At 41.5% G+C, this 12,733-nt stretch overlaps 2 protein-coding genes across 2 annotated transcripts in view; both read right to left on the bottom strand.

The window, feature by feature from the left end:
- Positions 1-3: 3 nt before the first annotated feature.
- Positions 4-5,219, bottom strand: LOC117144033 (DNA polymerase alpha catalytic subunit). The gene is made up of 6 exons (XM_033308994.1): positions 5,126-5,219; positions 4,873-5,067; positions 3,801-4,819; positions 1,172-3,732; positions 633-1,111; positions 4-255 (listed from the first exon to the last, which is right to left on the bottom strand). Exons 1-6 carry the CDS (start codon positions 5,139-5,141, stop codon positions 59-61), a joined length of 4,467 nt encoding a protein of 1,488 aa, XP_033164885.1. The 5' UTR covers positions 5,142-5,219; the 3' UTR covers positions 4-58.
- Positions 5,220-6,372: 1,153 nt separating this feature from the next.
- LOC117143912 overlaps positions 6,373-12,733 on the bottom strand; it is a 47,393-nt gene continuing 41,032 nt past the window's right edge. The window contains exons 2-3 of the mRNA XM_033308826.1: positions 6,830-7,244; positions 6,373-6,547 (exon numbers count right to left, since the gene is read on the bottom strand). Of these exons, the coding sequence (XP_033164717.1) occupies positions 6,884-7,244 (361 nt within the window). The 3' untranslated portion in view covers positions 6,373-6,547; positions 6,830-6,883. The remainder of the gene's footprint in view (positions 6,548-6,829; positions 7,245-12,733) is intronic.

Here is a 12,733-nt window from a genome sequence, read left to right as displayed (position 1 = left end):
GCATCTCTTTTGTAGTATTTTTAATGGAACTTATAACAAAGGCTAGTTAATTAAACACTTAGACCACATCCGCCAAAGCACTCGGAATTGCTTCGATCTGGGGCTGCGCCACGGACGGTTGCAGGGACATCTGAGCCAGGGAGCGGGCAAAGAGCTTGCTTAGCGAGATGATCACGTAGGAGGAGCTCTGCAGCTGCTGATCCACCGTTTCGTATAGGAGTTGATAGGCCTGCTCCAGCTCCGGTGTGAGGGTGGCTTGATAATATGGACAAAATATAAATTCAAAATTAATCGAAAGTTCAAGTAGGTTCAGGATATCAAATGCTGTGAAACTTAATGATACAATCTTAAAGGAAATACTCGTATTAGGTGTCAGAACTAATACATGCATATAAACCACAACAATTTTTTAAGAATTTAAGGATGCGAGCATAAAGTTGAGATCACGGGAACTATAAAATATTTCGACTGATTTTTCATGTAATTATGTGCCTTGTAAATTTTTGTCGATATGCTACAAAATGTAGATATTTCTCCCTCGTACTCCACTTTCTTCCTGTTGTTTATATACCAAAACTATTGTTTTAGTTTTTTTTCTGGAAAATGTTTATAACTGCATTGCATCTACTTACGTTTCTGCTGCAGCGTTTGCTTGCCAAGGTCGAACATGAATCTCAGGTAGCAGAGCTGATTGTACAGGTCCCGCTCCGTATACTGACGCAGCAGGCTGCCGCTCCTGCACTTTTGGCACAGCGGGCGGTGGGATTTCTTCCTCAAGGAGTGTGTGCGGGTGTTGAAGTTGCAATCCGGATGATCGCAGACCAGCCAGTTTTTATAGAATCGTTGCACATACTGCCGCATGGAAAGCTGCAGCTGATTGCGCACGCTGGCCAGGTACTGAATCGGTGCTGTTTGGCACTCGGACTTTGCGCATTGCTGGAGCACGGCTATGTGGGAGTTGCTTGGACCCGGCCGGTATGCAGACGCCATCAGCTGCTCCGTCTTACAGGTAACGCACTGGAAGCGGAACGGTTCGCACAGGCGGTACAACTGAAGAGTCGTCTTGAGCAGGGACTCACCCTCCGACTGCTCGGTGTTCTCTCGCTGGGTTCTACATAAGCAAAATATTAGTTAGGTTCGAGTTTGTAAGAAGTAATATAATAGTAAATACCTCTGCGCATTCTGGCGGAACTTTGTTGGGTCCATGCCCAGACATTCGGCGATGCGACTCGCATCGGTTCCCTCCAACACCTCCACCATTCGCGTGACCACCGGATGAATCTGGTGTCCCAGATAGTAATTCGTGTCCAGCTGCAGCTTCTTATCCTCGCTGGTCTTGAGCTCATCCAAATGGTATGCTCGCTGCATGGCAGCATTTGTTGTGCCATCCAAACAGATCACATAGTCCACCATATCGCCCTTTTTGTACCGCCTGTTACGCTCGCGATTCATCCGAAGGGCCACCTGGACGTGGGGTAATGAAGCACTATTGGCATATTCCTGGGGAGTCCGAGTTAGCTGTTTGGTGATGACAAACAGTGGCAGCGGTACTACACCCTCCGCGATTTGAGTTTTGATCTTCTCCAGTTGGGCATGCACTGCATCCAGTTTTTCCTCCAAAGGCTTTTCCGACAGCACTTCATCGAGAACGGCTTTTCCCACCATTACAGCCAGCTGAGACCAATCGCGACGAACTATATCCAGTCCCTTGTGCTCCTGTTCACGCCGCAGGTTTCCCTTGGAATCCTTGCTCAACTTGACGGCGGCATACTTCTTTTTCTTCAGCAAGAGCAAACAGCCAAATACTCCATCGATATCCAATTCCAGCTGCTTGTATAGTTTATTTACACTCTGCTTAATGTTGTGACCAATCTTGTAGACCTGGTCGTAGTCTGTTATATTGGTATTTATCATCAGGGAATCTGTATCACCATAAACGACGTCATAGTTCAACTTTTGCACGAGTTGTTGTGTGTTCGTGAGGATTTCTCTGCCCTTGTGGGTGACCAAAGCAGCCAAGTGCTGGGCAAAGAACCGGGAGTGGGCGAAACCCAAGCAACCATACATGGAGTTCGCAGTTAGCTTCAGGGCCATCTGCCGAATGTGGTACTGCATCTGGAGTTCCGGCGAAAGATCAGGCGCTGCCATTAGTTTTTTCACCTCTTTTCGCGACTCCACCAAACGTTTCAATTGAAGGGGTAATATTCCAGGTTCCGTTTTGGAATCGGGTAGGGTGGGCAACTCATCTGCATCCACGGGCTGTTGGACGGTGGTGAAGCATATGTTGTACTCCTGTATTATGCTGGGGTACAGGGAGTTAAAGTCCATGAGTAGAACGTACTTCTCGTAGAGACCGCGCATGGGCTCCAACACCAAGCCACCAGCATAGGCTGCCTTCTTTTTGGTTTGCATCGTAGCATCTGCACCTGAAAGCGTGGCATCCGTATCTCCGGCACCACTGCGTTTGGAAACCGGCTTCTTGTCCGGCACTATGTAATTCTTCTCGTGGAAAGCATGCAGCAACAAGAACTCATTTCGTTCAGAACGACCTCCTTGAAGGGTCCTGGTCATGGTATTGCCGCAAATATTGGTGATTTGTAACGCCAACGGCATGATGTTGAGCTCACACATCAGCCTTAGTAAATACGAATTGTCCTGCATGGTGAGCGATATGAGCTTGGTGATGCTCTCTCCTTTCTCATACATCTCCAATAGATCATCGGCATTCACTTCCATTCTCTCCGATTCCTTAAGCTTCAGTACTTGCTTGCATAACGTTTGCAGATCATAGGATCTTGCTCTTATACACTCCTCTGCAGATCGCTTTACATCACAAACCATTCTGCCGACGAAATGTTCCAGCAATCGCTTGCCAAACGATTGGCTCAGCCTCAGTCGCCCCATTCGAGACCATTGGGGAATCTTCAGGGCTACAATTTGATCGGTTATCACATTTAGTTGACAATCCATGGAATCAAAGGTTACAATGAGATCTGCATCTATTTTCTGGTACTGAGCTAAGAACCAACTCAACAGGGCTCTCTCTGAGTCATGTTTGTGCACTGTGGTGGACTTGTATTTTGCCATCTCAAAGTTCAAATCCAAAGGCCAACTAACCACCGCCGGACGGGTCAAAGCGCACATATGTCGATTGAAAGCGGGCTGTGGAGCAGGGCGGTCGATATGGAAACGATTATGGGTAAGCATCGAAATCATGCATATCTCATTTCTTGATGTCTTGGGATTCATTGAGGTGCGCACATTAAGTGCTAGTAGCGTAAGTGGCGGTGGTGGCGCTGGCTTTCCCTTATCTTGCACCAACTCCACATTCTTGGGCTCCGTAAGCGTGACCTCGGTGTTGCACCAACTCATGGGAGTTGGGCTCACCTTGAATCCAGTCACCTGCAGCCAACAGGGCCCCTTGATTTTCCGATCCAAGAGGAATCTTTCGAGTGCATTGGTGGTGGCGCCGAATATGTGTGCTATAGAATTGTATTTCTTGTCAGCCGACAAATTGGGCAGTGGTTTCTTGCCATCGTAGTGAACCTCCAAGTAATCGCAAGATTGCGGAACCTCAATACCGATGGCGTGATGGGCAAAACTCTTGGTGACCTTGCGGGATCGAAAGAATTCCAGCTTCAGTTGGTTTGCCACCTCGTTGTCGAACTCCTTGTATATGTCAGCGACGGTCACCTTCTGCTTGGTTGGCTCTTTCGAAATGGGGTCTAAGAGCTACAAGATATATTCAGATACAACATTTCATTTAGGGAGTAAGTAAGTATTTAAAGAATAATACTCACAAATTGCCGGGGTAGCAGATAGAGCACACGGTTGATGTTTTGTACCCGCAGACAGACGGACTTTCCATCGGCGGTCCGACCAAACAGAAAGACCTCGCCGGGCATCTTTACTGGATCCTCATAGGCCTCCCAGTACCAGAACCGCAGCTGTTGATCTGATGAGATTGTCGAATCCTGATCCGCGGTGAGCACGGACTTTTCAAAGTCATCGTCCATTTGGCATATAGACTCCCAATTGTTCAGCAACCTACTAATGTCCTCCGATTCCGATTCCTTTGGCGATCCAGTTGTTTCTTTTTTGGGCGCTGCTTTTTCGGCGACTTTGCTTTGGGATGTCTTCTCAGCTGTAGTTTTCGTTTGGGAAACCTTCTCTGTCTGCTGTGTCTTCTCCACATCGAACTGATTTTCATCGTCATCCAGACAGCTAAAGTCCATTTCATTGTCGGAGAACGGATCTTCGGTGGCTTTTTTGGCAGGTGTCTTTTCGGGCGTGGGCTCCTTTTTGATGGTAGGACTGGAGAAAAAGGCCACCTTTGTGTTTGGAACTGCTGCCTTGGGCTTCAGGATGCGCTCCAGCATCTCGTTATCGCTACTGGCCTCTGCTTTCTTACGTTCCTGCTCCTGAACTTTGATGTTGTTCAGAAAACTATTCATGTATTCCTTGGCAGCGGCGGCATCGAATTTCCGAGACGTAACTGATATTTTCGCTGGGGCTATAACCTTTTCCGCCTTTTCTGACGTTCCCGCAGGCTCTTCCTTTATTTCGCCCAAAATATCAGCCAGGATATCATCGTCCTTCACACTGGTCTTTACATCCACCTTTTTGGGCACCGCATTGCTGAATAGATTCTTGATGGATGCTTTTCCTGTTACTGGTTTTTCTGTTTCCCGTGGTCTCTTTTTGCTGTTGGGCGCAACACCCTTCTTCTTCTTCGAGTCCTTCCGATCCTCCTCACCATCGGAGTACTCATCTTCGTCCTCGAAGAAATCCCGCAGATCTTCTGCATAACCAGTACCATCTAAAAGTCGAAGTTTAGTATTATTAAGCATATAGTTCATAGTTCCAACTAACCCTCTTCGATCCAATCGTCTCCGTACTTCTCCTGCGCCCTCTTCGCGTACTCCCGCTCATCAACCACATCATATACGTCGTCCACCTGGTCCTCCACTTTGCATTTGTTCTTGGTTCCCTTCAGCTGTCGCAGTCGCTCCATGGCGGCGAACCTACCATTTTTGTCTACTCTCTGGCGCTTGGCGCGCGGTTCAGCTGGAAATATATCATACGGGTAAGAAAGATGTTTAAAGATGCAATCTTATTAACTTACACGGTGATTCAGACATTGCAACTGGCTAACTTTGATAATAAATTCCCCGTGTTGTGCTGAAGTTAGCAAAAAATGTTTTGTGACCAGGGCTGGAGGCTGATCAAAGCGTGAATGGCGGGAACATATCGATAACAGAGCTACGATATATACAGCGCTGCCGGACCTTTGCAATTTAAGATCGATAGTGTCGTTAAGAAGAGGAAGAATTAAGCAAATTAAAAAAAATAAAAGCCATCCAATAACCTTAATCCCAAATTGTAATTTTATTATTAAGTAACATCTCTATTTTGGGAATTTTTGAGTGGTATTATATCGATAGGTGGCAACACATTATGTTAGCCGTGGGCACTGTTAGCGTATAATCTGTAAGCGTTTACAGTCAACACAAACAGTTAACATAGACAGCTGGGTCAAGCAGCGATTTAAAATGACTGTTATATTTTGGCGGAAATCCGACCTAATAAGTGAAATGAATTGAGCAAGTGAGAAATTTCCTAAATGACTAAATGATTCTGAATACTGCCCTTTTCCTCAAATATTAAAAACACCAAAATGCAAAGATCGCATTTAGCAGTTTCTCCACCAAGATCCCCCTTAAAAATGCAAAGATCGCATTTAGCAGTTTCTCCACCAAGATCCCCTTTTAATAAACTTGAGCTATGTTTTCATTCCCAAATTAAAAGACAATAGTTTGTTTGGTTTTAATCATATTTTATTTATTATGCATAATATTAAGCTTATAAGATATATATTCTATTATACTTTAAATACAATATACAGCAATTTCGATTAAAATTTGCGTGGAATTGAAAGGCGTTTTTCATTCCCTATATAATTATCAATGCAAAATCATGGTTTATATATATACACACATACACAAAACAGACTTACATATTACATGAATACATATATTTATGACTATATTTGCTGTTTAATTGTTATTAGCAAAAATTCATACATATTTACAATTTAATAGTAAATATTTAGAATTTCTGAACTTGCAGTCGTTATATTTTACAATTATTTTCGGGTGTGTTGGTGAGGAAAGTTTTCGAAAGATGAGAAAATATGGAAAATACTGTTTTAGTAGAGGGTGATCTAGAGGAACTATAGAAAGGGTATTAAAATGTCAGTCTACCAGAGTGAAATGTACAGAAAAGCAGATAAGATTAGATAAAGGAGGGTAGATATTAAGGATCCTTGAGGTATTTTCTTTAGCTATGGGGTGTTTTATTCATTTCTATATGGTTTTCATTTTTATTTCAAGCCACAGACATGGCACAACAATTTATTATGTTTTTTTTTTTAACGTTTTAAGGAATTTTTCTCCGTTTATGGTTCCCATAGTTTTGGCTAAACATTTAACAACAGCAACAAATATAAAAACAACAACAAATAATCGTTAACAAGTGCAAGATGAAACTGAAATGAAAAGAGAAGAAAAAGAATCTATGAATTAATAAGCAAAATCTTTTGATTAATATTTTACTATGTTATTATGTAACTATATTAAATTAGAATATAAGTGCGTTTCTCTTCTTAATCCAGTATATCTACATTGTTTGTTTGAATGTTTTTAATATTTTTCTAAAGTTTATTTTAAATCAAAGAATTATATCGATCTAGAATACGCTTTAAAAATACTTTAAAAACCAAAAATTAAGTTATTATTTACTTTTTGTTGTTTAATGGTTATTATCTCACCTTGCTCTGTGCCTGCACAGATGCTACAGATGCTAGACCCACTGTTCACGTCCTTCACACCACCTGCACGGTGGCAAAGGCACTAAAGGTGACCTTCTTGGGGAACTCCGGTCCGGGCGAGCCACGTGTCTTGATCACCGGCTTGAGGGGCTGGCGGGGCTTCAGGGAGAGCAGTCCGGCGGAGGCGGCCAGTTCCCTGAGGCGCTGGGAGAAGCCGCTGCCTGAGTGACCGGAAGTGGTGGCCGCGTTGTGATGCTCCAGTCCAGCGCAGTCCAGAACATCCAGGCCGTTGTTCGAGCGATAAACCTGGGCGGTGGCCGTGGGATAAACCGCCAGGTTGGTGCCTCCCACGCCGCCTGCCGCTGAGGTTGATGCGGTTGCCGTTGCATTGGCGGCTGCTGCCGGAGTTATGTATCTGCAAATGCAAATAAAAGTTCAGAATTAGACTTTTTCAGAGTAAAGCAAATTTCAGGCAATTAGACTAATCTAATCTACATTATCATACAACTGAATTTGCATAATAACGAACGACCGCTAAAAAATGCCAACTCAAGTGTGGCAACAGAATATATATTTCCCTATTGTTATCACCACCTGGATTGGATGAAAGAAGTTGATTGGCAAGGGCTTGGCGCTGATATTACTCAGCACGCTAATTGATTTATTTTTCTTATAGCTGAAACTAGCCGTACACGTGCCGGGTGTGAAGAGATCACCCCATATATAGAGGTGTGTCCCATCAGGTCGCACACAACTGCGAACTCTTGGGAAGGATGATGCCCAGATCTGGGATCTCAGTGGTTGGCAACAGCCATTTTGCGCTATCAAATCGCAGCAATTTATTCATGATCCATCAGCGTTTATTTGTGTGCCGAGTGGGCTTTGTTGGTTTGGGGCTGCTCTTGGTGCAACGCTAAAGACGCTAATCAATTTGTTTATGAGACGAGCTCGCTTTGGGCTACTTTAGTTTATATATATATCTATATATTTATAAGGCTCACAATATTTGTGCTGTCGTGCAAAAATATATATGCAAATGAGTTTACACACAGCAGCCTCGATTTTTTTCGAGATAATTGTTCAGCGGCGAACTGAAATGGTTGGGCAAATAAAGTGTGATGAAAAATGAATGCCAGATGAGACATCAATACGCCAGTAAGGAGATCCCAGTGCTCAAACACTGAAGGGGTATATCCACTGTAAGCCGAAATTGGAGCCGAAACCCAAAAAATGGGTAACTTCCACTTGTGATTGAAGTGGCGTGGTTCATCTGGTTTTGAAGGGATCTCTGTAATTGGGTTCATGAGAAGCAAATATTTACACAATTGTATAACAAATTTATTGCTTATTTTTCCACACACTAAAAACGCACGATCGATTCCATGAATCAGAAACGAAAGTTATTTGGTTAAAGTGTTATTTCAGCATTAAAGGAAAAATTGTTTTGTTTCCTTTAATTTAAGAAACAAATAAGTATGAGCACATTTATAAATAAAGGCCATGAAACACATCAAAATATTGTTTAAAGACTTTCATTTAGAACAAACCCTTTTTTGGTAAGGGTATTTATTTTGCAGGCATTAAGATATAATTGCCGCTTGCTTTTTGGCTTAATGACTGTTGGTTTGGATATTTTCTGGCCTTTTTACGATAGATTCGGCATTCGGCATTGTTGAGTTAATTGTGGCAATTATCTTGGCAATATAATTCGCTTGCTTGATGTCAATCTCAGGCACGCTTGCTCTCACAGTGCAATGCGAGTGCAACTTTTGTACATAGATCGTAACTAGTCCGAATTAGCATAATACTGCCTTGTGTTTGAACTTCCTAATAAAGTCAGGCTTTGAATGACATTGCGGCTGGTTAATCGTCTTATTTCCTAAGGCCTACGTTTGATTTTAAGTATCTGCGATTTGATTTATCGACTTTAGGGCGGTTTCGATCAGCTGCTATGGAAAATATCTATGTGGGTCAGATCGCAGTCGAAGCTCAACATCTTAATTACATTCATTAAATTTGTTTGCTAAGTTTTCAGAGGATTTTATTGGTTTCATTGCTCGCTTTATCATGCCCTTTGCTCAAGTGCTCCAACCGTGTGAATTATCTTCGGGTTTCGTTTTACAATTTTGTTCATCTTTTCTGTGGCCATTGTTCTTGTTTTTTTTTTTATTTTGCTTAGACTGCGGTTTATGTGTATATAATTAAGCAGGGAGTTGCATTCAAAATGTATTTTGGTCGGTGGCTTTTGTTTTGCTCTGTGTTTGTTTTCGCTTTGGCATTGAACTTTGCTTCGACTTTGAGGCTTTGAAGCATTCAGAAAATCATAATTAATTATAATATTATAAACATCTTCATATTGTCTGGCCCATCAACATATGACGACTGTCTGTATCTGCAAGTGTGTGAGAAAATTGCTTGCCATTTTTCACACAATTTACAGTTGAAGGGGGTTTTTCGTTGTGTTTTTGCTTTGAGGTATTTTCATTTTTTAGATATTTGTAGCAATGTCAGGGGAAAGCACGAAAATAGGCTCCAAAGTTGTTGCAGTGGGAATGCATTTTGATGCCATTTGAAACTGAGGAACTTTAATTAGCCAACCAACCCTGTTAGAAAATGCTAATTAATATTTTAGGTATTTTTTAAATCATATTTTCGCTGCAAAAATGTACGACTTTGGGAACAAATTTTCTCTTAAAATACCTTGTTTAATGGCAATGGCACTCTTCATTCCTGTGATTTCTATTTCATTTTATTTAGGTAATGTATTCATTTCTATGAAGATCAAAATCTGGTGTACATTTTGTTCACAATAACGCATTCTTTTAGATATCTTTGTGCCCGTCAGCACTTGTCTAATCCCATAACTTAGATTCCAAGCAACTTCCACCCCTGGCCCCGCTATTAAAACGCATCCTAATTGGCTTAAAGAGTTGCTAATTCTGACCCAATTCTCATCGCTTGTCTTTTAAGAGGGGAGTGGGGGAGGAGGAAGTGGTTTGATGGGCATTAGACCGGTTAAATTAATAAATCATAGCTGATTTCGGCTTGCCCAAGATGATTGTCTGCTTCCCCATTTAATTTTTATATATGCAGCTCGGTGACTGTGCTCAAGTTCAGCGAGCGCATAAATTTAAACCCAATCGAAAGGGAAGCGCAAGGCGATTTCGGTTTTGGCCAGGCAAATTGAGTGATTTTTGGCTGAGGCAATTTAATTTCCAGATCAATGAAGTTGATACCGATTGGCAGTTAATTTGATGTGGCAATCACCCAACAGCGGTGCATCTGAACAAATATTTCAATTTTGATGTCACGAAGTTGTCAAACTTTTGACAAATGGCCAAACAAGTTTCTCTGGCCAAGTACTCACAAGATTGTCAACAATCCGCTGCGACGATGCTTAGCATTAGGCAAATGTCTGGCATAACAATTTGTCAAATGCTCTCGACATAAAACCATCAAACTGAATCAATAGAAGAGCAAAAAGCAAGCAAATTGCATAATAAATCCAAATAAAAGCAGCGCTTAGCCATAAATATCGTAAGACTTTGAACGAAGAGGGGAAACACAAGTTTATAGGCGGAAGTGGGATAAACTGCAGATGTATAATACAGCAATCTAAGAACTTATGGCCACAACTGATAATATCAATAAATGTTTTAAATTAACAATTTATATATATAAAACAAATTACCTAACATAAACATTTATTGTAAGTTTACATATATCATCACATTCAATCTATTAAGTTCCCAGATTCCATTGCATTTTTTCCATTAATAAACACCAAGCTTCATTCAATCGAAAAACCGGAAAAATAAACTTGTTCGATTTACACATTTTCGAACCAGAAATACTATAAATATGCTTACAGCTGTGGAGCATAGATATGGCATAGAGAGAGCGCTGGGGATCTAAGCCAGCTGCCGGCTGTCTTCCAACATAATTACATATTTTTACTGTTGCAGTTGCATCTTCTTTATGCGGCCTGTCTCGAACTTCCCCCAGCTTTCTGCTTGTGTGGTATGTTAAGCAGCTGCCCAGAAAATGGCAAAAAGAAAATATATAATAACGAAAGAAAAGAAAACAAAAGAAGCGCCGCACATGCTCAGTTTCACATCCGCATGGCTTTCCTCCCCTCTCCCTGCCCCTCTCGCCCCTCGGTCCAACAATTGCTTTATTTTGGGGCAAATGAAAAGCAATTTTTATGCCACAATTATCCGCAACAGCCGAAGGCGATGCAGAACGCGAAGTGCGGCAAGTGCCGTCCTCCAGTTCGTTGCCTGAGTCTTTTGTTTAGCATACGGCACAAGAATATTCTAGCACAGTCGGAGGAAGTTGGTATGGAAAGTGTCGCAAGTCGCACATATTCTATGGAGAAATTTCTGGAGGCGAAATTGTTTTAATATGGTGCACTTACAGTTTGACAGCCGCTTGGCTGGAAGTACACAGATTCGCGTATGTAAAACGGATAGTAAATGTTTTACTTATTTTATTGCATTTTAAATAGAGATATTTATATTTTAATTAGTTAAAGCCTTAAAGCTTTGCTAATTGAAGGCGTATTGGCAAATATAAGAAAAATGACGTAAAAATTATTAAAATTGATTTTTAAAGCTTTAAGCCGAAATAAAAGTTACCATTAAATAACTGGAAACCACATGTTAAAGTCATTAAAGCTTCAGAGGAAGCAAACAAAATTTCGCTTCACTAAATTTTGTTTTGGCCTGCTTATTTGGTAATATAATTTATTTGGCATACTTTAACCGACTTGTTATTAGCATTGACTGGTTCTTTCAGACCGCTGACTGTTGTTCTGCCGCTCGGTCGTAAGTAATGTCTATATAAAAATATGTATCGCATCATTTGGCTCGACTCTTGACATTTTCAACCGATTAGAGCAGTGAGTCGCATCGAATCGAAACACGTTTCGATCGCTTCTCGAAATATTCTAATATTCAGCATGGGCGTTCTCCCTTTTATTTTGCGAAAAACGATCACTTGGGGCGACGTAAAATGTCAAGGTTGCATGTGCCAAAAGACATTCGTGCTGACTCGTCAAATATCCATTTGCGACTTCGCATCTTGTAAGCGGCGAGAATTTCCAATTACAGTGGCCGAAGGAATAGAAGATGGGCATCATAAAGCCCAAATGGATCTCTGATTGTTTAGCCAGTCATCGCCCCGAAGAAGTGAAGGCATGGAAGAATCCCGGAGGCCGAAGGGCAGGAGCAACATGAGGTGAGGCAAATCTTTCACACGTTCAAAGCTCTTTCGAGGGGAGTGCGAGTAATCCCCACACTGCCTCGTCTATTGTGCGTCTCTCCGCCCAGACCATTGAAATTGTTTATTGAAATCGATGATGAATGATTGAAAGTTACTATTAGTTGCCAGCAGTTGCCGCAGTTGCTGCCGCCGCTGTTGTTATTATTGAATTTGCTGTCGGAAGCAATTTACAAATTGTTTCGCCAGACAGCAGTTTCTGTTCTGTTCTATTCTGTTTTCCACTTTTTTCGCTTTGTATTGTTTGATTCTGAAAATTTCTTTCAGCTTTTTACTTTTCTTTCGCTATTAAAGTTATATGAAAGGAATAGAGCATCTTTAAGTTTAAGTTATCATGGTGCACCAGGAAAGAAGATTCCATATTCAAGTTTGTTGCCTAAGTCTTTCGTTTAGAATACTAACTAACTACTAACTATAGAAGTAAACAGCTTAAATGGAACTCCTCTACACATAGAGCACGTATAACATATAAATCTAATAATTTTATAATTCAGAAAAATTTCCATGGAACAATACAGCTATGAGAAACGAATTATAAGTAGAGAAAGCTACTAAAATCGCGCTTCATCTTAATAAATTTGAAATAACAAAGTTTCCAGGTGCTCGAAGGCGTTGTTGGTGCAA

Source organism: Drosophila mauritiana, chromosome 3R (assembly GCF_004382145.1).
Source record: "Drosophila mauritiana strain mau12 chromosome 3R, ASM438214v1, whole genome shotgun sequence".
In the NCBI taxonomy this organism is placed as follows: Eukaryota; Metazoa; Arthropoda; class Insecta; order Diptera; family Drosophilidae; genus Drosophila; species Drosophila mauritiana.
Note: the sequence above shows the minus strand (reverse complement) of the source record. Positions and strands in the feature narration are given on the sequence as shown.

What these genes read in the sequence shown, in the direction of transcription:
- LOC117144033 (XM_033308994.1), bottom strand. An exon ending in AGACGATTGGATCGAAGAGG is followed by an intron (nt 4,820 to 4,872) that starts GTTAGTTGGAAC and finishes TTCGACTTTTAG; the next exon opens with ATGGTACTGGTTATGCAGAA. An exon ending in ATCTGCTACCCCGGCAATTT is followed by an intron (nt 3,733 to 3,800) that starts GTGAGTATTATT and finishes TATATCTTGTAG; the next exon opens with CTCTTAGACCCCATTTCGAA.